Genomic DNA, 25,492 nt, shown 5'->3' on the forward strand with positions numbered 1-25,492 from the left:
ATATTAAAAGATTTTTTACTTATCAAACATGCATAGCTTAGCAGTACATTTGAGAAAATGAATGTTGGAACAGTGATTGCAGAAACTGAATGCATTTAATAGACGCCGATTATAAAATTGATCAAACTAAATTAAGAAAATAATTACTGGACAATTTGACTTTTTTTCGGGCAAATTAGATAAGCTTACATTCAAGTGACTGAAATTTGTTTCATAAAAACTTTCCTGAACAACTGAAAAATGGAGGACATTTAAAAAAAAAAAAAAAAAACGTTGCCAGGAACATGCTTGGATACCAAATTTATATAGTCCTGCAGCCAGTTTAGGATATGATTATTGGGCTGAAGTACAAGTGAGCGCTAAAGAATAAAACAAATGCTGTAGAGACATAGCCTATCAGTAAATTAAACGTCTGGAAGAAACAGGCAAAAAATGAATTTTGTTAATATTCTGGAGTACAGCCACTTACTACGATTATTATAGTGTGGACATACGCACTCATGAGCCACTTGGCTCTAGCAGGAAGTCACACCAGAGAAGGCAGAACAGGTTCTGGCTGGGCACAGACACTCTCTGCCTAAGATCAAAGGATTTGGGGAAATAAATATTGGGGCCCAGACCCCTGAACTTTAGAACTCTTTTGATCAAGAAGACTGCCAAGAAGAAGAGCCTGTGAGGAGGAGGAACCACTTTGCGGTGTTGGCCTGCAGTGGCTGCTTCTGTCTTAGGCAGTGAAAGGACTGAACTTTCTGCAATCTACTTTGTGAGTTTCTCCAAGGGCTTGAGGTAGAGCTTGCCCCCTGTTCAAGAAGTCTCAGGAACACCAAAGACTTCAAGCTCTTCTGCCCTCAGCACTGGGAACGATGTGTTTTGTGCTGCAACAGAAGAAAAGCCACCGGACGTCTAAGACGCCGCTGCAGACTCCATGACCTGAAGGCACCGCGGAGGGCACCGCCACAACGCGACCCTGGTCTTACCAACGATGCCTGCTGACGCCACCACCGAGCCGCTGCTCGCACCACGACCGCTGAGCCGTGCACTCCGCATCGCCTCATGACGACACCTTGGTTTCCCAGACGACGCTCCATGACAAAAATAGACGCCGCTGCTTGCACCATGGTTTGAGCGCACCGCTCTCATCCCAAACCAAAGACTTAAGTACATGAAAATATTGGATATTTTTCTAAACTGGTGTGGTGTCCTTTTGTAGTGCTTACACTGTATTACTGTTGGTTATGTGCAAATGCTTTACACACTGCCTCTAAAATAAGCCTGACTGTTCATGCCAAGCTACCAAGGGGGTGAGCAGGGGTTATTTTAGAAGTGTAACTCCCTTATCCTGACTAGCTGTGGTTTCAGCCTGGCTTTGGCACATGCCCTAGCCTACCAAAAATCCAATTTAACACACGGGCATTGAAGTTCTTTGAAGCCTCCTGCCTTGATATGCTGATTACTAGTCATCTTGCTTGGAGGTGGTGATAATGCTGTTTCCGACCTCAGTGCACAAGGGCTCTCACCTCCAGGAGTTCAGAAATGAGTCTGGTGGCAGGCTGGACAGCACCAGTCAACTAATACACTAGAGGCCGGTATGTTTTCAGCAGGTACCTCTAAGGTACCATCTGGGTGCATGATTAATAAATCCATCTGTGGAATCACTGTGGGTTTATTAATACAAGGTGTTTGATACCAAACACCACAGATTTCAGTGAAGCCATTATGTAGCTGGGAAACTTGTTTTGAGAAGGGCCCAGTACATACTGCAAAATGATTCCCGGTTCACTTATACAGTCAGGAATTGGACTAGCCAGCACAGGGGCATATCTGCTCGTGCAGGTATGTCCTCACATGCAATATAAAGCACCCTGCCTTAGGGATGTAAGGCCTGCTGTAGGGGTGAATTACAATTACTACATGCAGTGTTAGGGGCCAGAACACAGGGTGTGTTCTATGTTGTGTGTTCACTTTGTACAGCACCTGGTCATGCGGCCTGCAGCAGCAGTCTGCATGAGTTTGGTGCAGAGTCTCTTAGAGTGGCACAAGATATGCTGCAGCTCTTAGTGACCCTCTTTAGTACCAATGTCCCAAGTACTAGGTATACCACTTACTAGGGACACAGAGGCCTGGTCAATTGGGGATCAATTGACCAGTGATCTTGTTTTGGAGAAAGAACACTGGCTAGTAAGAACCCAGTGCACTCCAGTCAAATACCAGGCAAAAAGTGTGGGGGCGGGGGATATATATATATATATATATATATATATATATATATATATATATATATATATATAAAATTTCCTACAGGCGGCAATGAAGGCACAGAGGGTGAGCCATATTTGAAAACTGCGCCAAGGCAGGGGCCTGTTGAGGCACTGTCCCCTGGCATGTGGGCCAGAGCAGCTGGAAACCACCAAACATGCAGGATCAGGCCCACACTTCAAGAGTGGCCAGAGTGCAGTGGCCATCCTGAAAAAAATGAATAGCTTGTCAAAGGGCTTCAGACTGAGAAGAGTCAGCAGATGGAGTCTGGTATTCCAGCCAAAAAAAAAATCCGGGTTGGAAATAGTTCACATTACAAGGAAGTAACCTCTCCTCACTAGTGTCTTTTGTGGGTTTTTTGTAAGACTTCATGTCTTGCTACTTCCTGATGGGTGCACTGAATACAAGAGTGACAAGCTAAGTGACAGTGGTGGTACTCTAGACAGCCGATACAAATGATGTATGGAAACAATAAGAATATCTTTTAAGCCATATGCAGTAGTGTTTAAACGTTGCAACAATAGGAGACATTTTAATTAGTTGCGGTTTAGAACTGAGGGATGTTGTCAATTAAGTACTTTTGGAATGTCAATGAGACGCAAGAAAACAGGAAACAACCACCCCAGTCCTTCCTGTGTGATCACTTCTGGTAGGGCGAAGCTGTGGCTATGCCGCATTGTGCAACCTGGAGGCCCTGGAGAGTCATTGCTGTGAGAAGACCATTTCCTGGTCATCTAGCTCCTGGAGGTCACACATAAGCTGGGGAATCTGCGGGAAGCAGTGCATTTCGGAAGCAAGTAGTTTTAAACTTTAAACTGGGGCTAAGGGATATTTGTGGTAATTTCAAAATAAACTCTTCATGTTAGATAGTGTATGAATCACTCATTTATAAAAATCAAAGGACTTCAATGCCAGCAAGGAATAGAGAGAGTCAAAGAAAAGAGGGAATATTATAAGTACCCTGATTGGACTTGAGGTAATTCAGTTTCCGATCCCGTTCGTATTTAGCCACCATTTTTGTGTCTCTTCGCCATTTTGTGTTGCCCTCACTCAGGCGGCACGGTGAACGAAGTGTTGTTTTCCCTCATCCTACTGCAACGTGTCAAATAACCTCCTGCCTCTGTTTATAGCTGGTGTCACTAATCTTAGTCTGGTCTGACTGATCCCTGTTTCAACTATCTGTTGGTTCGCACCATTCTTTCCTGACTTTATCTTATCCTCTGACCTTCGCTATTCTTTACTCGTATTCTCTCATTTCACAACTGTCCTCCGGGGAATACAAATGTGTCCTGCCACCTGCAAGTCGAATTATAAACACTACCACTGATTAACTTGTGGGGAAGGGTGACACACAGTTGGGAGAGAGGCTTATTTGAGTTACTTAATATCTTGTTTTCACATTCTTCTCATTGGTTAACCCTGTATGCATTGGGAGTGTTCTTTGTGAATATGCGCGTTATAAAAGATTGTGCGCCACAAAGTAAAGTGGCAGTCTCCTAAGAACATACAGATTGTACTTCTGGGACAACTGTACTTAGCTGCAGCTAATAAACCTTATCTTCTACGCCTAACGGAGTGTCCTGTGTCTCTGTTCGACAAAGCAGGTGAACTCTGGAGATTAAGGCGTACACTGCGCCGCCAGGCCCACAAGGTCTTGGTTCTCCAATTGGCGTCCGAACGTGGGACGGCTTCAGAGGTAGCAGTTCTTGCCCGAGGATCGTGAGGAGCCCGCAACAAAATTCTGGAGGAATCGCGAACCACGTCAAGCGACCCCTGTATGTCGAAGTGGTCCGAAGGTCTTTTGCAGCGCGGTTTCTCCTTTCTGACGGCTGACTACTACTGCCCTGACTGCCGCCCTGCTTTGGTCCCTTTGATGATGTTTGATAACGCGAGACATTAGGACGGGCCTCTGTTGGCATAAGAAGACACTTAGTTAAGTATTGGTGGGTAGCTCCCACTATTTTGATTTGGGTCTTTGATTCGGCTATTGCAAAAGCCGAAGCCAAGGGGTGAGTACGTTTGTGCTATATTATTTGATTTAACCCCTTGTTGTTTGTGAACAGTCCAGTGAAATAACGGTGCCTGGTCTGAGTAAGTTTAGGAAGTCGTGTTGCCTTGGTTGTAATAGGGATTCCCGGCTGGAGGACTCTTGTCCGATTCCTCCGGTTGGAACTCCCACCTATGAGCTTTATTCAAAAGATGGTGTGGGCCCCATTGCCTTTAATAAGGCATGGATCCGATACACGAAGAACGATGGCGTTCTACAGAGGCCACAAAATGGTAGTTTTGAGCCTGACATATGAGACAATTTGGAAGCAATATTGTTCAAAAGACAAGCCCGGCCGGCAATGTTTGACTCTTTTCGCCTCTGGCGTAAGGAAGCCAAACAAAGAAATTAAGCAGGCAAAACGAGATAAGAAAGCACAAAATATGATGATTATACAGGCTGCCCAGCAGTTTAAAGATAATGAGATTGATAATGCAATGGAAATTTCAGAGAGACAGCATCGTATGGCAATAGATAGATGCTATGCGGTGTTGCCTAATTCCCCTTCTGATAAAAGTAAGGATCTGGAGGAAGACCCTTTGATGTCTCACCTATTGAGATTGCCTCCACCCTATGTACAAGGTGCTAATGCACCCCCGTTGTTACAACCTGTTCAGATGCCCGTTGTCCCCCCACCTGTTCCGGTTCTTCCACATTTGCCCCTTCCGATATTGCCACTCCCACCTCTCGTGCCACCGATTCCTTTGTCTCCATCTCCTGAACCTCAATCTTCTTTGTCTTCGGCTCCCCTTATAACTGCCAGTTCCTCTCCTGTATCGCCTAATACCTTGTCCCCTGTCCTTATGTCTAATTCTCCTACTGTGCGCAAACGAATAACAGATACTGTCTCTGGTTCCTTGTCCCCTTTCCTTGAGACTCTGAACATGTCTCTGGCTTTTTCTTGAAGACAGTCTCGTAGTCAACTTCCAGGTTCCGACGAACGGGTGGTATTGGACTCTCGCTCGCAAATGGATCGAGAAGGGTCCCCAGTATACTGTGAAAGATATCATGATCACCTTTCATCAGTGGGAGGCGCCTACGCAGAGATATGTATTTAATGTTGTGTGACACTCTCGCTAAAGAATGGGAGGATATGGATTTGGGTTTACTTCCCCCAGGGTCTGTTGGATGTTCAGGCTAATTTCGATAGAGGACTCATTGTGGGTTCTAAGGTTGAGGACGCCGTAAGGACACTTGTTACTTTTAGGTCGTTATTTTCTTCACAAACTTTTCTTGATTCTGATCCTGCTGTTCGGCAGACATTAAAACATTACCCAATGAGAGAGGTTCCTCCGATATGGAGGGAAGAGGTTGCGCAAGCAGGTAATCCAGCTATTCCCGCTCACTTCCAGCGCATATGGGTACATGTCCCCTGGAAGAGATCTGATGTTTTGGCCCTCAAACAATCTTTACCGGATCCCCGTAAAAACCCTGTTGGTTACTATAAAGAATTGTCTCAGACTGTATTATGAATTTAGCCGATATTGACATGCTGATGGGAAATGTAGTCCCACAAGCGTTATGGGCTCAGATTCGTAGAGGATCACGTTCAAGAATTGGGTGGTACATGGGATGCTATAACTGCCTCGGATAGAGCACAAGTGGGTGGTGCTAAGCCTGATGTTTTGATCACAGAAGTCCCTGGTAGGATTATTACTTTAATGAAAACAATGATGCCCGCCTTACGAGTTAATTGGGATAAATTAGCCGCGTGTAAACAGAAGAAAGAGGAGTGTCTCCGATTTCTTCACTCGTTTTGAGGAGACGTTTATTGATCACAGTGGTCAGGATATGACTACGGAGGGTGGGCAGCGATTATTTGTAGATAAATTCGGATTCAATTTGCTCCTCGAGTTGTCACATAAGTTAAAAGACACTGAAAGTTCATGGGCTGTTTCTTCTTCGGCTCAGATATTGGCTACTGCTCAATATTACGAAAACAGGGACAAAGAGGAAAAAGACAAGCAAGAGAAGAAGACTAAAGAATTAAAAACAAAAAGGTTCTGCAACAAGCTTATCCTCCTCGCTCAGCGCCAGTTTCAACAGCCTCCCCAATTTCAGAGGGTGTTTCAAAAGCCTGAGCCCTATATTCCGCGGCCATTGTTAGGTCCTAACCAATGCACCTATTGTAGGGAGGAAGGTTATTTTAAGAATAGCTGCCCGGTTTTATTACAGCGTAATGGAGGACCATCTACTCCACGAGGTCGTGGTGGTTCCCAGTTAGCGCCCAGGTGTAGCGGTCGAGGTATGTCGCCCCAGACACAGCGTTCCCCTCCACCTCCACATTCTATGAACTACTTTGATCAGCAAAATACTAAGTCTACACAGTATTACAATGATGATTACTATGTTGAAGGTGAGAATGACGGTCTTCACGCTAACTAGGACAACCATAGACAAAGTAAGGGAGTTGTATCGATTCCAGTAGATCAGAATGGGCCTACAATGGGTGTTTCAGAGCCATTTCTTTTAGATACTGGTGCGATGAGAAGTTCTATTATTCACTCCAAACTCCCTGGGGCACCTTTGTCTGGCTTAACAAACGTATCCGTAGGATTTTCTGGCGCCCCCAGTTCATAGCCCGGTCTCTTGTCCTCTGCCTATTTCAATTGGTTCTTATGATTTGGAAGCTCCGCTTCTTTTAACGACTGGTTGCGGCGAAAATCTGTTGGGTTTGGATTTATTGAAAAGATTGCATGCAACAATATATTGTTCTCCTGGTGTGCATCTTGTTTTGGGGCAGAAACTGACTTCTCCAATGTATTTGTCTAAAGATCAATTTCCACCTGAATTGCTCTCTCTCCCTGCAACACTTTGGGCTACGGGTCCAAATGATGTTGGTTGTCTTGAGATCCCACCCTAGGTTGTTACCCTCAAGCCCAATGCTAAATTGCCACGCATCCCTCAATACAAAATTGCCAATGATGGTGAAAGCACTTTTTGCTATTTATGATTTGGTTCAGAAGGGTGTGGTAGAGGAGACGAGGGGAAATGTATGCAATAGTCCTGTTCTCCCGGTTCTTAAACGCACTGATCCTTCTCAGCCTCCTGTTTATCGCTTTGTTATTGATCTCCGGGAGGTTATTAAAATAGTTGTACCACAGTTTCCTGTTCCAGATATCACTGCCCTGTTAACTGATACCTGCCTCGGCAGCTTGGTTTTCTGTTATCGAGCTGAAAAATGCTTTCTTCAGCATCCCCATTGCTGAAGAGAGTAGGGATATTTTTGGCTTCTCTTTAGGAGGCCGAAGTTCCGGTTCAAGCGCGCACCCCAAGGCTATTGTGAAAGTCCCTCCATCTATAGCCAAGTTCTGAAATGCCAGCTTGATTCTTTTCCTTTGCCGCCAGGTGCTACCCTTATTCAGTATGTGGATGATCTATTGATTGCTGCCGATTCAGAGGATATTTGCAAGAGCGTGACTATTGCACTATTGCGTCACTTGTCTGACATTCACCATAAGGTTTCACCTTATCTAGGTCATCTCTTGACGAAGGAGGGAAGGCGACTGACCCCAGAACGTATTCAAGCAATTGCACAAATGTCTGTGCCATCCACACAAAGAAGTGCGTGCCTTTCTGGGCATTACCGCTTATTGTAGACAGTGGATTCCAAATTTTTCTTTGTTGGCTAAACCTTTGTTGGTTAAACCTTTGTTGGTACTCACTTTGAAAGACACACCCTAACCCCTTCCTTGGACTGATGAATGTCAGAAGAGTTTTTCTGATTTACGTGCTGCCCTGTGCTCTGCTCCTGTGTTGGGTACTCCGGATTACAGTAAGCCCTTCACGCTCTATGTCCATGAAAGAGAGGGTTGTGCGTTGTCAGTCTTAACACAACGATTTGGAGACAAGCAGCGGCCATGTGCCTACTTTTCGGCAACATTAGATCCAGTAGCCAAGGCATTGCCTAGTTGTCTTAAAGCTACAGCAGCAGCAGCAATTTCTATTCGTCAATCTGCTGGAGTGGTGCTTGATAACACTCTTATTGTCATGGTACCACATGCAGTGGATACCTTGCTAAATAGGACAAAAACGCAGCATATTACAAGCGCTCGCTTGTCTGGGTATGAACTGACGCTCTTGGCTAGTCGTGTGCACATCAAACGATGTAACACTTTAAATCCAGCCACATTGTTACCTCTTCCAGAAGAGAAAGGTATTCAGGAACAACATGATTGTTTTCTCCGTACTGAGGAGGAGACAAAAGGTAGGATTGATTTGAAGGATACACCACTAATGGACCCGGATGGAATCCTATGGGTGGATGGTTCTTGTTTTAAACTCCCTAATGGTGAAACAACTTCAGCTTATGCTGTTACCACCTTGCATACAATCGTGGAGACAGCACGCATCAGACATAATTCAGCTCAGGCGGCTGAACTGATAGCTTTGACCAGGGCATGTGCGTTATCTAAGGGGAAGGGAGTGAATGTATATACCGACAGCCAGTATGCGTTTGGTGTGGCACATAGCTTTGGTAGTTTGTGGAAGGAAAGGGGATTCTTTACAACCCACGGTACTAAAATACAGCATGGTCAGTTGGTAGCTGATCTTCTTGAGTCACTTGCTTTGCCTACCCAGATAGCAATCATAAAGTGTAATGCACATAAAAGAATTACGAATGTGGTCGCGGGAATGCTTTTGCGGATGAGGTAGCGAAAGAAACAGCCAGAGATGCTATAAGTCGCATGTATGTTGCGGGCCCTGCAAATTGGGTCAAGGAAAAAAGGAATGTGTGAGGATACAATAGAAAGTGTGAGATAGATTCAAGGAGAGGCTACAGAGAAAGTTGAGTAAGTGGAAAGAGTACAGGAATGTTAGACGCGATGGGATGTTGGATAGAATTGTCAGAACATCAGTGTTGGCTGTTACCAGATGCCTATGTACTGCCTGTGGTTGCTATGGCACATGGTCCAGCCCACATCAGTGCGAAAGGAGTATGTAAGCTTCTGGCTCCAGTGTGGCTGAACGAAGGGATTCCAAAATGTGCAGATAATTTAGTGAAGCATTGTATCGTTTGCTTGATGCATAATCCAGGAAAGGGAACCCCCAACTCCAGCAGGTCATTTTGCTCCCCCAACATATCCTTTTGAGGTGTTGCAAATTGATTATATCCACATGGAACGATGTAACAATCTCATATGTTTTGGTGGTGGTGTGCGCCTTCTCCAGATGGATAGAGGCCTACCCCCTGAAAGACAACACTGCTTTGTCCACTGCCAAAGTTCTTCTGAAAGAGTTCTTCCCTAGGTTTGGTTTTCCACGCAGTGTCTGGAGTGACAATGGAAGTGAATTTGTGCGCCAAATTATGAAAAAGGTGTGTGCCGGTCTTGGTATTCGCCAGAAATTCCATGCGGCGAACCATCCCCAATCAGCAGGTTTGGTAGAGTGCTATAACGGCACTCTCAAACTTAAGCTTGCAAAGGTACAGGCTAGCACGGGACTTGCCTAGCACGGGACTTGCCTGGCCCGATGCTTTACCTTTGGCCCTCCTATCCACTAGAACAGCTGTACATTCTCGTTTGGGACTCAGCCCATACGAGGTTGTTTTTGGGCGCCCGGCTAATGTTTGGAGAGTCCCTCGCCCTAAAAAGTATTCTGACATACAGTATCCAATGCTGATTGACTACTTGCATGACCTCACCACTAAATTACGTGTTCTCCACCAACAGGTTCAAAACGCTTTACCAGAGGCCTCCACAGACCCAGGTCATTCTATCCAACCGGGAGACTGGGTCTGTGTGAAAGTTTTTCAGAGGACAAGGAATTTGGAACCTCGTTGGAGGGGGCCTCGACAGGTCCTTCTGATGACACGTACAGCAGTGAAAGTCGAAGGGAAAAAGAACTGGATCCATGGCGTGCACTGCAAAAAGGTGCCCTTGCCTTTTGACCAGTGGGTCCGTAAGGGTGTAGGTGATTTTGAAGGCGAAAAGGTACCTCGGTTTGTACCTTTCAGTAGTGCACACCTAGATGGAGCTCGGTCTAAAAAAGAAGAAGACTACGTTTTACAAGAAGCAGTACCGCCACATCTCCGATTGAACACTACAGATCCAGACACTATTTCAGGACCAAACTGTACTGAACAGAACTCGATATAATTTAAGGCCTAGACTGGTCAAGGACACCTGAGATTTTCATCTTTCGTGACATGTATCCTCTGTCCAGGGTCACGGTAGGAGTCTTGGTTCGTGACCTGTATAGTGGCTAGGCCCCCAGGACTTGCAGTGTCATAGGACGGCTAATAATCACAGCCAAGTGAGTAAGGAAGATTGCCGTGAACAATAATTTTAGAGGATGGACGTCAAATTGGGAAAGAATAATAAGGAAGAGATGAGAAAGAAATATTGCAAATTAGTGTACAGTCCATGAGGCATAGCATTGTGTGTTCTTATGTTTTCTAGTATCTTATTGGCTTGTATAGGTTGGATTGTTCATGTTCTGCAGAACAAATTTGTTCCTACTTCTATTTCCTTGCCTTTTCATTCTACTATCTCCCCACATCAATTATATACGCTTCCCCAACATGAACTAATCAGGAGAACAGAATATTTTAACAATTCATTTGTCCAGTTGTTGCATCAACACCAATTGGTAGTCAACAACCGACTGTTGGGTGTGTGGACTTATGCCTCATACCACAGAAAAAGGGATGCCATATTTAGCCCTTCCATTTTCTTATGAAGGTTCTGCTTGGGCCTATTTTGTGATGTTTTCAAATGCATATCAGAACCGATTTAGACGTCCAGCTGGTTCATATGGTAGTGGGCAAGATTTTAGTCATAGTTCTCTGATAAAAGGAATAGTGGCTATGGCTAGAATTGTGGAGAATAGTAGGGTTCCTGTTGATGAGAAACGGGCATACGATGCTTGGAACATGACTCGTTACGCTATTAGCCTTACAGATGGAGTTAAACAGGGAAAATCTCCACCAATTTGGACTGTGCCTCATCGAGGTAACTTGTTTACAAATGAATGGCCAGACTACTTACACTGGACAAGAAAAAAGTGTTTGTTCCTATACATACATTCGCACATCTCAGAATTGACCACCGTTAGTACCATCCCAGGGCACGTATTTTGTCTGCCACGATAGAGCGTACACGTGGCTACCGACGGATTTTTTCAGGAACATGCTATATAGCCTTTCTTCTCCCCCCTACCTACACTGCTCCTTCGGGACATCACAGAAACAGATATGGCAGAGGGATTATCGATTCTAAAGACACGGCAGGACAAGAGGGAGGTGATTTCCTTAAAGGATTTCTCCCTTTTTGGGGCCCAATGGCCAACAGTAGAAACATGAGACAATTGGTTCGTGTTGTTGAGACTACCATAGATGTCACTGTGGGAGCCTTGAGTAATCTCACAGCTGAACTTCAGGCGGATCGTCTCATGACATTGCAGAACCGGATTGCTCTGGATGTTATTCTTGCAGATCGTGGTGGAGTCTGTAAATTGATCTGATCTAGCTGTTGCATTTATATACCCGACGATGCCCCTACGGTATACCAAGCCATCTCCAAATTACATGTGATCTCAGAGTCAATTTATCAGGACGAAGGAGATTGGTCTTTAGTGGAATGGTTTTGGGGATTACTGTCCAAATGGGGATGGAAGGTATTAACATTCCCTGGAGTGGTTTTGGCCATCATTTTTTCCTCTTGTCTCTGTATGCAGTGTGGCCCCGCCATCTGTGATCTTTGTGCCATTATGTGTGTCCCAAAGCCTGTGCCACGGAAGACGGAGAGCATTAAAATGATGTTGCAGCAACAGCTTAATGACCTCATGGCAATTGACGTCGACTCAGATTAAAATGAGTCTGTGTGTCTTGCCTGAGTAATGGCAAAAGGAGGGTCTGAGGTAATTCAGTTTCCGATCCCGTTCGTATTTAGCCACCATTTTGTGTCTTTTCGCCATTTTGTGTTGCCCTCACTCAGGCGGCACGGTGAACGAAGTGTTGTTTTCCCTCATGCTACTGCAACGTGTCAAATAACCTCCTGCCTCTGTTTATAGCTGGTGTCAGGGTCCGGCCGACTCCACTAATCCTCATCTGGTCTGACTGATCCCTGTTTCAACTATCTGTTGGTTCGCACCATTCTTTCCGGACTTTATCTTATCCTCTGCCCTTCGCTATTCTTTACTCGTATTCTCTCATTTCACAACTGTCCTCCGGGGAATACAAATGTGTCCTGCCACCTGCAAGTCAAATTATAAACACTACCACTGATTAACTTGTGGGGAAGGGTGACAAACACAGTTGGGAGAGAGGCTTATTTGAGTTACTTAATATCTTGTTTTCACATTCTTCTCATTGGTTAACCCTGTATGCATTGGGAGTGTTCTTTGTGAATATGTGCGTTATAAAAGATTGTGCGCCACAAAGTAAAGTGGCAGTCTCCTAAGAACATACAGAGTGTACTTCTGGGACAACTGTACTTAGCTGCAGCTAATAAATCTTATCTTCTACGCCTAACGTGGTGTCCCGTGTCTCTGTTCGACAAAGCAGGTGAACTCTGGAGATTAAGGCGTACACTGCGCCGCCAGGCCCATAAGGTCTTGGTTCTCTCATATAAACCTTAAGGACAGTCACCAACACCAGCAACGTTGCCTCAAATCCAGCCTCTGCACACTGTAAAGGAGAAGCAACTCCCCAAAATTGTTATTTTACCCATACTTTGTTTTAGCTACCAGGGTACTACCGCATGACACTTTCACAAACTCATACCCTGATACTGGCCACTAGTGGGATTCCCCTTCCAGGGAAACACCATACTGGGTTAGGTTAGTTTTCCCAGAGCTCAATATCTGCTCTCATACTACAGTTACTCGTGTCTGTCCACATCAATTTTTAGGTCACACCTATAGACATCTTTTAGCCTCTTGTCTGGAAAAGACCTCTTGCAGGCCATACCAAATATTTACAGTGGGCTCGGAGAGCTCCTTTTGCTTATCATTAGTTGTCTTTCCAGTCATACTCCATGGCTTGCCTTCCTTTTATTGAGTTTGTCCCTGGAGCATAGCTTATTTACCATTCATTTGAATGGCTGGCATATTAACTTCCATGCACATTCAGTACTCTCTCTCATTATACCCGGGGTCTTCTCACCAGCTCTTTCCCACTCGTGCGCCGCTTCTCATGCTCCATCCATACCAGCCCCCACAAGATGCATTCCATGTTGGTAGCTGGTCCGCCCACCATGTCCACAGCTTCCTCCCACCAAGCCATTTAAAAAATATATATATATTTCCTCCACCCACACACGTCCTTCAGTTAACCTTTTGCTCCTCAACCATCCCTTCGCCCCACCCCTTGCGGTTAATTAAAAAAAATGTTTTAATTTTTTTTGTGTGTTGTGGGGGTTGTAGTTCTGCAGCTGTTAGGCCGCTCCACTTACAGAAAATCACTTTGTGCAAGCACAAATTCTTTTTTGTATTACCTTTACAGCTCAAAGTGGTGTGCACCACCTCAAAGCGGTGGGGGGGGGGGGGGGGGGGGGGGAGACCATCTTATTTCGCGGGCACATGCATGCATGGCGACATGCACAAATATCATGCATAGGGTGACCAGAATTTTAAAGCCAAAAACCGGGACATTTCGCAAAAATAGAAGGACTACAATTTTACTTCAAGCGATGAGTGCTCCTCAGCAGATAATTACAGAACAGGCAGTAAGAACATACATAAAATGTAATTTTTAAACCCAGTAGCATACCTGTTAAATTGCTTTCTTGAAACAACTACTAACATTCCCTGCTTTGTAAAACATAAATAACACCTCCCACCGTTTTCAGTCGACCCTCTCTAAAAACCGGGACATGAGCTAAATTTCTTGAAATTTGCTGGGACAGCTGGTTAAAAACAGGGACCGTCCTGGCAAAACGGGGATGCCTGGTCACCCTAATCATGCAGCATGCACCTACAAAATTACCATAAAACCCATGTGCTTGTGCATGCATTCCCGTCATGGCCCCTTTTTGTCAGATAGCGCGCAGCATTGGCAAAAAGCATTGCTGAAACTTAGAAGAGTCATATTTGCTTGCCAATGCTTGTTGAACAGATACTGTTGCTGCCAGCAACTCAAGCTGAAAGGAGTATCAATTTGAGCTCTTCTTCTACAATTACACCTCTGCTGAAATATAATCCCAAGACTCTTGTATGAAGACCCCTGAAAACAATGTAATGTTTATCGTGTCCATCCCACCAATCAATAGTGCTCTAACAAATCGCCCATCTCTTACCAAATTATGAACACAGTTACATGCTTCTCTACTGAAAAATAACAGAAGAAAAACAAACTGTGACCCTGCACCTTGGCTTCAATGGTCCACAGAACACAGTGTCAAGAACTTTCCGGGACAAACAGCTGCGGGTCATACTTTAAATGTCTGTAGTTTCAGCGAACTCTTGTCATGTCTGGAAGAGTCCCAAGTTCATGCTCAAATTAGAGCACTGCCACAGAAAGAAGATTTATGGTCTCGCTGGCTAGCTCAGCAAAATGCCTGGTCACCATTTTCATGACAGAGCATTAGTTTAATACAAAAAGATAATAAAAGAACCCAAATTTGAAAGGAAAAGGTTTACATTCTTGTCTGCACATGGGAAATCAAATTTAACGGGTTTCCATGCGAGGTCACGAGACGATGTCACAAACAAACAATAGCGGCAGCTATATTAAGAAACCTCTTCTCGAAGCATGCACGCCTTGGATTTAAAACCAGCTCAGGCGAGTGGCGGTAGCGAGTCAAGTCTGCAGTGCGCGCCTTGAACACGAAGCCATAACCAATGTGCCTGCACACTGTGGCAGCACCACGACAGACATCCTTAAGTATGTGCGTGTGTATGCAGGTTCGCCCCCTCCCCCCAAAAAGGCAGTCCAAAGTAGCGAAATACTTAGTGCTCCAGTCACGAATCCGATGCTTACAATATCCCAACATAGCTGTATAATAGAATTTAACCAAGACAATACACTTTATAGTTTGTACTGGAAAGCGTAGGTAGAATACTCACAAATCCTGGGCAGGCCACAACTGCCATGTTACATACAGGTAACAACTACGAACACAGCCATAGGTTTGGATCGAAGGGTCGCCGAATTTCTACACAACTTAGTTGTTCAAGTTGCAGTTCATTGTCAGTCCATCAAAGATTCTGCTCCAACTTATTTTTTTGGCAGTTGCTGCATCAAACCAAGAACCACCCCCCCCCCCCCCCCCACCGAGCACATGGCTGAACAAGGTGCAAAAAGGTCTACAATTACCAGGCGAGAGCCATGGATTCCCCTGGCTGTGATTTGCTGCATACTCATCTTTAAAAAAAAAAAAAAAGGGGGGGCTTTTTTTGTTTTTAGATTTGATGTTTAATCACACTGGTATAAATCTTGGCAAACTTTTTGTTGCGTACGACCTCTAAGGAACTTTGATTCAGCTCCTTCAGCCATTTTCTTCTTTGCCTTAGGAAACTTCAGCCACTGGCTTGAGATACTGTCAATCACACCTTGGCTGAGCCCACGGGAGGTATTCTAGCCTCACCTTTTTAGGTCGAGATTACCAGACAGTGCAGTTATCTGGTTGTGAAAGACATTGTGTGCATATGAAGAACAAGTAGGGACTTGGAGCCGTTAGCATTGGTCGGCTTTCCAGTCACTCATTTGCCCGATTATCGCCGCTTGTTTTAGTGGCTGTTTAGATGTTTTCCTCCACATCCTTTGGGATGACAAAGGTCTATTTCACATCTGAAAAGGACCCTCTGTCATCATACATTTAAACCTTCATATAAATACACAAAACATTTTTTTTTTAATTGGTCTGCATTTCACTTTTTTTCTAAATTTCTTTTGTCAGTGCTCAGGTCCCAGTGTTAAGCCTATTAACTCTGCCAATGATTATTACTGCATTAAGTTATGCTTCATTAATCAAGTATTATACACCATAGTAGTTTAGTAGCAAATAAACCGTTTTGTTGTTTGTTAAGCAAATGCATTCTCTTCAGGGGAGAAAGTTATGTGGACAGTGCTCAACACGAAAACAGTACGCTTGGAAATATCATTGCTCCAAGCTTGAAACGTTCAGAAAGAAATGACATTTTAACATCCCAAAGAACAACACTTACCGAAGGATCAATTTGATCATTAGTTACTCCCCGAAGAACTATCTTCAGTGAGCTTTTCATGAAAGGAGCCAGGCAGATCAAGCTCTCCAAGTAATAACCAATGCTGCGGTGGGGATTGCAGTCATGATCAACTGAACCACCAAAAAGGAGGCCTGGCTGGTAATATAAGGTTGTACCTAGAATAAATGAAACAATAGGTCATCCTAATAACTGAGTTGGCCATGAAAAATATGTATCTTCAAAGGTCAACTCATCATGAAAGGTTGATGAATGATAATTGCTATCAATTTGTCCAAGTTTTGAACAAATCCATGCAACATATGATGGTGAATGGTTCCTGGTCTTCAAAAGTAGATGTACAGATTAATAGTGGTAAAAGATGGGAGAAAGTTGGTAGGGAAGAAGAAAACCGGTTGAGTGTAAAGGTGTGTATAGCCTTCTTACTATACTTTTTAAAAATACCACAATACGCATACTCATTTGTGTTATTATGGAGGTACTGAGTGATACCAGGAAATCTTGTCACTGGACTTTAATCTCCCATACATTACTGGCCCTTTCAAAAGACTTCTCTTAACTGGCCAAATAAGAAAATATAATAAGGATAAAGTTCCTCAATGACCAAAGTAATGGCCAGTATGTGGTGGAACCTGGGACAGCGCTAATCTGAGAAAACAGAGGTGGAATTAATAGCTCGTGGGTGGAACATGGATCTTAAGCATGCATTTTTTTTTTTTTTTACATGTAGCATAGTTTAAGATTCACCTTACCGGTCTCATTTATTTCAATCTTGGAGCCATTTGTTATTTTGTCAATCAGTCTTATGAAGCTTGCCTCAAAATCTGAAAAAGGGAACCAATAATTCAGATTTAGTAAATTGTGATCATCCCAAGTGGAATCAGTTGGAACTAAAAGATTTGTTGAAATCAAATGGAATAAGAAAACACTTGGTAAAATGTGGTTAGATTTTAGTACAGATTCAGAAAAAGGGTCACAGATTCCCACCTAACAAATATGGGCTTAAATAAGTTCTGTGCCCGTCAGAGTAGATTCCACATTCCCACTCAATTTTTTGCAATTTTTTTTTTCCCACAACTCGCTTTGCCCGCTCATTCTCCTGGCAACCAACTTGACTTAATCTTTTTCCCATATACTCTCATCCGCGTAGCTTTCATTTGATGCATGCCCCTCACCCATCCGGTTTAACCTCTGCTACCCACTAGTTTATCTCTACACAAAAACATCCACCGACTCGTGTGCCAATTTTAAAGGAATAAAATAAAAAAAATTAAAAAAATACAAAGTTAAAATATAGTACCTCCAACCTCTTTCGGAGCTTTAAGAAAACCTGCATCACCCTAAAAGGATATTTTCCCACTTCACCGTTCCCAACGTTACCTATATCCACCACAGCATCTCCAAGCATCCATTCCCTTAAGACTAAAAGGCATTTCAGATTACACCACATCTGCTTTCTTTTTTAAAGAAAAAGTTAGGTCAAATAAGATTAAGACTCCCGGTTTTCCGTCTTTACTGATTTTTACAGGTAAATACAGACAGAAACCTTTTATTTTCTTGTCTATTTATTTTTAAATGTGGATAAAAACGGAAATGGAGTTGCTTTATGAGTAATTCTAAATACTGTCTCCCATGACTGCCAGGCCAATAGCTGTGTGGATTTATAGGTAAGGGAGCTAAAAAACCAAGGAATTCTAGTAAAGAAGCTTTAACAGCAGTAGATCAGTGCAAGGTTGATACTGACATTTGCATATTTTCATTAAAGTGCATTAATTTAACTTCTGTGGGTGTTTACAGCATTGAAATCTGGAAGGCATTCAAGCATGAGTGCATATATACTGGTTAAATAAATGTGGAACTATACTAATTTCAGCTTCATTTTTCAATAAAACCCAAAATAAATATGGATAAATACAGATATTTGCAAAAAATAAATATGGATAAATACAGATGGAAATGTCCAAAAAATAAATACCATAAAACCGGGAGCCCTAAATAAGATAGACCGAAGAGGCTGCTTCGGACTGTGAAAGTGTCTGGACCAAAGTGGAATAATAAGGCTAGTAATGTTACTGGTCGAGATTTATGAAGCATCTCTTCCGCAAACATGCAAGTGTTTACACATACCATGAATCTTGAGACAAGAATATTCAAGCAAACTGTTCCTAAATACTGATTGCAAATTATATGTTTCTGGACGTTAGTGTACTTCTGCAAATTTGTATTTCAAATCTTTTTTTTCTCAAAGCACAAATAAAGGGCTAGAGGGGATTTAAAAACCAGCATGGGTTGTATCCCCAAAACATAATCACAACATAATCTCCCTTCTCTCTTGAAATTACAGGACTCTGTGCGCCCTTGAGCTTTGCACCAAGGTTTAGATGGTTAGTTGCCAGACTACCGCAGGTAAGCTAATACATTGGTGTTTGATAACACTGCACAGTTTGTTTTTATATATTAGTCCCCTCAAGTTCTGTTACTCACAAAGGGTCCCAGGAATCATCTATGGAGAGAAACCCCTTTCTCCCCATGCCCGACAGTGCCGCCCCCCCCCCCTCCCCTCCCCACCCTTTGGAATGAATGCTGTACTAAGCTGTTTTAACAATTTCTATTTCGGAACACTGTTATAGATTTCTTGTAGGCAGTGCAGACTAGCGGATCCCTGACTGAGTGGTTTACCAGTCCAACCACTGGTTTTTGTATACTTTTTCCTTTATGAGATTGGTTACATACACTTGCCGTAACTTTCACGAGGTCCTGAAGGCCGCCACACCTTTTATAAGGGTACTAGGCTGAAACATTTCAACCAATGACCATCCATGCACTCTTTGACAGATCTAATTCCACTCTGTCATAGTTTATTTTTAATCCTGGTCAGAGGACGCTCAAACAAATAATGTGCGCACCTCTGAACTAGTTTTAATTCACATCTGTCTTCTTTGCTCCCTTCACCACACCAATTTCAGACGCCATTTAGTATACCTCTTCCAAACAAATAAAACATCCCTGAGCTCCTCCCTCTCAGTGAGGGGGTTGTAGCCCGCACTATGACTAGGTTCATAGTGCGAGGAATTTACCCTATGATGCAACATGCCACCTTCGGGTGGATGAGGGAAACCGTCCTGTGAAAGGGACTCACTTTAGAATTCGCTTTTCGTTTCTTGCCGACCCGGGGTTTCCATGGTGGTGTGAACCTTTTTTTTTTCTCCAGGAGGGCAAAACAAGATCTACCGTTTAACCCGCCTGCCACTGTGATGGTCTTATGGACAATAATATGCTAATGAAATTTTAGATCAGGCACACAAACTAGCAACTACGTGATTCAGATATTTCATACTCTGAATTCTATGTTCCGAGTTCACATGCAAAGAAACTGGTTTCTTTTAGGCCATGATTTTGTAACACTAATATCTTAAGACGTCTTTTATCCATCTTCTGATAATTGTATTGCTCGTGATGTTCTATACTTTTTATTGCAATCTTTTGATTAATACAATAAACTTATATTACTACAACACAGATTAATAAATAGCACTCCTCAGTTCCTGTACAGTTGCACTACACGCAACCATGGTGTTACAGGACTAAATACCATTGCGTTGATCTCAACTAAACCATCTTTTGAAGCCATCTTATATCTATACTGTCCCCTTACACCATTTCTTGAACAAGTCTTTTACTGAATTACCGGTACACTTTTATTTTTTTTAAAGTCACAATATTAGGACCACACTCCATATGGCTCGCAGCCTGTCGACCTCCGCTTTTAATCCAACCCCTTAGGCAGGCACTGCCAAACCAGCTTTACCTCCTTCCAATCGCATCCTAATTAGATAATCCTTTAACTCAAATCAACAACCATTACAGCAAACCTTCTAAACCAGGCCCTCAAAACTATTTCCCCACCTCTTCCTCCCCTCGTGGTAAACCCCCCCCCCCAGTTTGAAGTCCTCGGTTCCAAGGTGTGCACATGCATCACAATCCACTACTTCAACATAAGATTAAATTTACATGAGCACATTCTCTCTGCAATTGCTTTTGCTAAATATTTCTATTTTTACTGCCTGGCTTTAAATGCTTGCCTGGCAGCTCAAAACAAAATCATGGATTAGCCTAAAAAATGGTGGCTACTAAACAGTGGGAATCACCAGTTTTTCAGACAGTCCATAAACGCAGCTTTCTTTTCTTTTAAACAAAGTGTAGTTCCTTGTACCATAAACGTATCCCCTGCCTGCACAAGACGACATCCAACACTCTTCAAGAGGGCCACAAAGCCATTCTCCTGGCACAAGGGTCTTTTAACCCTGGAGACGCTTTGAATGTTTTGTACTTTGGTTTCTTTCAACTCCCGTTAGGGTACTGTGATGGCTCTTTAAAGCACCTCAACATGCAGGAGCACCTAAAAGGGTGGGTTTTGAAAATAAACGCTTTCCAACTCAATAACCCTAAAGTGGTATAGCATAATACATGCAAATTAAACAATGTTGTAAGTGTGTGATTAAGAGGTGGACACTAGTTGTAAATGCTCATGCAGGATTTATCACTCATCCGGCTCAAATCTTGTTTTTAGGTCGAGCCTACAGGCAGTGCGCAGGAGCTGTCGCTATGGCAATCTGTTGCATCTGAAAAAACACAAACAGGGAACTTTTAGTCCGCCTGCCACTTACCATTCACTGGCACCATCATCACTCATCTTTGGTGCCTTCTAATTCAGTAGCCCATTCGATGCAGTCACTTCCTTGTGTTTCTCTGGAGCATGGTCCAAGTAGAGTTTAATTTAACTTAGTCTCCCTTTGCCGCTCATGTGGATATTGAGGTACTATTCCTATATGTTTGCATTTCTAAATAGTTGTACAGATCGGAAGGTATGGGGCGCTTTACATGAGCACCTGCTACCATACACAAGTTAACATTCATTTTTAATTTAAGGCAGGGAGATGAAGTGATTTGCCCAGAGTGCCGGGATGCTGTGGTGATGCCAAGACTCAAAACCTGGTTCCTCAGTTCTGAAGTCAGCATCCAGTCTGCCTACACTGCCCAGAGCGCCACATCCTTCTTATTGGCGACAGTGCTTACTATCCAAAGTGTGGGGCCAGATGTAGACCTTTGTAGGATAACCTTTTTCACTGGCTTGTTTTATGTGATCCAGTTCGGATTATGGGGCAATGTCCGCCTTTCACGTGATTTTGTGTGGAACACATGCCTTTGTTTACGTGTATTTACTGTACTTTAATGAAGAGCCTCTAAGCTGAGCGAATAGGGAGGGGATCTGCTTCAGTTATGGATCTCATCATATCCGATCCTACATTTGCCATGGCTGTGTGCGCATCCCCAACAGGTCTTTAACCCTCGCCTTTTTTGGGCCGCAGGTCTGTGAAAAAGCTTGCAGCCACCGTTTTCCAGACCGCAACCGCCAGAACCTCGATCCTATGTCTTGTTTAATACTCTGTTTAGTCTTTTTCTGCCTGTACTTTTATTCCAACTAACGACCCCAAGATACAGTACAGACCCCAGTACAAAATTAGATGTTAATGACCCAATAAAAGGGCTATGTAGCACGCTATTATTGATGTAGACCCAAAAGGTGGACTTTAATAGTTTCTTGCAAGCTAGTGTCAACTGGGCTGGTTCTTCCCAGTAGTGAGATAAGCCCAACTTCGACATCCACAAAGCAACATGTTTAAGCCATGGGATGTCCCTACTCTTATCGTTTCTCATAATCTCTTCTAGGCCTTCCTTGTAATGTAGCAACTCCGGGGTTGACCTTATCCTCACCCAAAATAAAAGTGGTCTTAATAAAGCATGGTGGTCAGTGCGTTTAATGTTTAAATCAATAAGAATCGGAATTAGGGGAGTTCTAATGGGGAGGCTTAATAATTTCCTTAAAAACTTCTCCCAATTCAAAATTCTTTTTGCAGTAAGGTCCCCATATTTCTGCTCCATAAAGGGAGGCAGATTGTGCTTTATATTGGAGTACTTCTAAGGCAGGGGATACTGCCTTTGAAATGCTGTCCATGTTTCTTTAAAATAGGAAGTGAGTTTTAAAGCAAAATAAACTTGTTTTTTCCAATTGCGGCTTCCAGGATAATTTAATATCCAATGTGATGGCTAGATAATTAAAACTTTGCACTTATTCTAATGTTTGATTATTAAGCACTAAATTTGTTTTAAACGATCTATGAGGGTTTATTGACATGCATTTAGTTTTTTGCTGGAGTTAATTTCGAGACCGTTCATAGTACAAAATGTATGGAAGGAGTCCATTAAACATTGAAATCCTTTTGGAGTTTGTGAAATTAGGATAGTATAGTCAGCAAATAGGGGCGCTGTGAATCACCCCCCAGCTTAGGTGAATCATTCTGGCAGCCATTCAAATAATTAGGGATGTCATTTACGTACAGAGAGAACAGGGTGGGTGCCAGTACGCACCCCTGGCGCACACCCCTTCTCACCGGGATTGCCTTGGTAAATTCACCCCTCGGGCCCCATCTTACTTTAGCAAAATTATCATCGTGGAGCCCGATTATTTGTACGAGTAGTTCACCTGGCACCCTTTGCAATGTCAACCAATCCCAAAGTAGATTTCGGGGTACAAGATCGAACGCTGCCTTTAGATCTACGAAGGCAATGTACAAGTGACCCCCTCTTATGTGTATGTAATTCCAGCATAAACATCTAAATCTAAATACTTGGTCGATCGTACTAGTTTTGATTCTGAATTCTGCCTGAAATTTTGAAAGAACCTTATTCTCTTCAATCCACTCATTTAGTCTATTTAAAATATGCCTAGCAAATTTGTTCTGTAAAATATCAATTAAACTGACCGGGCGATAGTTTGCAGGGTCATATTGGTGGCCCTTTTTAAAAATCATGAAAATTTCTGCCCCTTTCCATGTTTCGGGTATCGGTGTGCCTGAGGCTATTGCGTTACACAAATGATTTGTGTATGGTCCCAAACACTAATATCGTGTTGCAGTAAGTCTCCCGGAACTTTGTCAGGTCCGGGAGCTTTCTCCGGTTTAACTGCTTCAATTGCCACTATGGTTTCCTTCATGCTAAAATATAAGTTGGGAATCTTTGGAACAAAATGCCAAGTCTTCAATAGTGCCAGATTGCAAACATTCGGTGTCTGTATACAGACGGGGAAAAGTGGTCAGTCCAAGTATTGGCGTCCAAAAACAAGTCCTTCTTAACACTTCGTGACCGATTCCCCTTCGCTATTATTCTCCAAAAACCGGACTGATCCTTAGACTTGGCTGTACTAATCAAGTCTGTCCAAATATCATCATCCCATGTTTTTTTCGCAATTACAAGAGTTCTTATATTTTATCCTTTTTTCCCTAGTTAGTTATGTTATTTTTAATTGCTTGGATAAGTTCTGCTTTTACTACCCAGCAACTTTTGTTGTACCAGGGATTTGCCACTTTGTCCCTTTCCTTTCTTCCAGTAGTACTCTCCTTGGGTATGTTACTTATAACCGGAGTTAAAGCATCTACAAGAGTGTTATGTAGAACTAGTGTTTACGTTTTCTTTTAGTAAGTGGAGGAAGGATGTAATAGTGTCTGCAAAGATGTTATAAATGCATGTCATGGACTGGCTGTTCCCCAAAATATGGGGCCACTTTAGGGCACGTCGGTTGTTACTTAATATAGGGTCATCCACAGTAGTACTATTATCTCTGCTGCGCCAAGAAGTAGGAAGGAAATATTGAGACGCTAGCGACAATTGTAGGGGATGAGGGTCACTCTGGGTTCTTGGATCTATTTTTAGATCGAGGACATGTGACCAGAACTCTACCGACACCAATATGTAGTCTATATGACTCTGAGAGCTGCCTCTACAGAATGTATATGCATTTGGCCTATCGGAGGGCAGACGACCATTGCACACTCTTAATCCATTACCTGTAGAGAGCTTCAGAATTTGTGCAACTGCTACAGTACACCGCACTCCCGGTTACTTTCTATGGCTGGAATATTACTTGCCATATCTTCACCCTCAAAAAGGTTGTCAAAACCCGCCACAGGTTCATAGTTACAATTAAAATCTCCACCAACAATTACCCTCATCTTTGACCCCAAAGTACTTAAAAAGGAACTAAGCTGTTCTATTGTTAATGATTCTTTGGTAGCAGGGCTTGGTCTATTGTAGATGTTAATTAGGTGTAGTTCTTTACCATCCCGTGTAATCAGTTTTACACCAACCATGTCCTGTGACAGTATGTACAGTGGAATAATTTGGATTTCAAGGGTGATCCTTATCCATATTGCAAGGCCACCTGATGGCCTGCCTTTTGCTGATAGAATGGCATTCACACTAAATGTCTTGAACCCCACTCTGTGGGGAGTTTCCAGTGTCCAAGTCTCCTGTAGAAGGCAGATGTCGCTTTGTTCAATGTATTCATGCCATACCATGTCCGTTAAATGTCTGTTTAGCCCTGCTACATTCCACGAGGTAAGACGTACTTCCATCTGTTTACACAGTTCTACGAACGAAGGTACCCCGCTTTCCACAATGCCATTAGATGAGGTTAACATATTACTTGCAATTGGCTGATCCAGGTGTAGCCCTATAGGTGAGGCTTGTGAGCCAACTAGGACTCTTGCCCTCACCTGCTTTGGTGGTTCTTGAATCACATTTATCTTTAGAGCACACCGTGGCACTTCTGCATTCTGCACATGTAAAGGAAATAAATAGGCCGTGTTGTCATATGGCTGTGAAATGACAAAATCATTGCTCGTTTTTTGATACAAGGGTTTTTGTTATCAATCTGGGATATCTAGTGATGATAGTCCCTCAAATCTATTTGCTATTAAATGCAAAGAGGTGACTTGTTTTTTGCTATGCACTACTTAAATGCTCAGTATTGCATTATCTACATTTAATTGTAGTCCGTTTTACTGACTTTTTCCTGGTATTCTCACTCTAAGATCATAATCCGTGGTCTCTGCATTTACAGGCACATGTGTTCTCTTTAGAAAACCACCTGCTGCGGATACCCTTAACGCATTTTACTGCTGCGTAATTTTTTGGGCCTGGTGAGATTTATTTACAATCTTTGTT

General features: G+C 43.0%; 1 protein-coding gene across 1 annotated transcript in view; it reads right to left on the reverse strand.

Annotated features, from left to right (window-relative positions):
• The window catches only part of RCL1 (RNA terminal phosphate cyclase like 1), a 215,721-nt gene that overhangs the window by 145,859 nt on the left and 44,370 nt on the right, over window positions 1-25,492 (reverse strand). The window contains exons 2-3 of the mRNA XM_085632927.1: window positions 17,182-17,253; window positions 16,412-16,587 (exon numbers count right to left, since the gene is read on the reverse strand). Coding sequence (XP_085489053.1) covers window positions 16,412-16,587; window positions 17,182-17,253 — 248 coding nt within the window. The remainder of the gene's footprint in view (window positions 1-16,411; window positions 16,588-17,181; window positions 17,254-25,492) is intronic.

Source organism: Triturus cristatus, chromosome 2_1, assembly GCF_964204655.1.
Source record: "Triturus cristatus chromosome 2_1, aTriCri1.1, whole genome shotgun sequence".
In the NCBI taxonomy this organism is placed as follows: domain Eukaryota; kingdom Metazoa; phylum Chordata; class Amphibia; order Caudata; family Salamandridae; genus Triturus; species Triturus cristatus.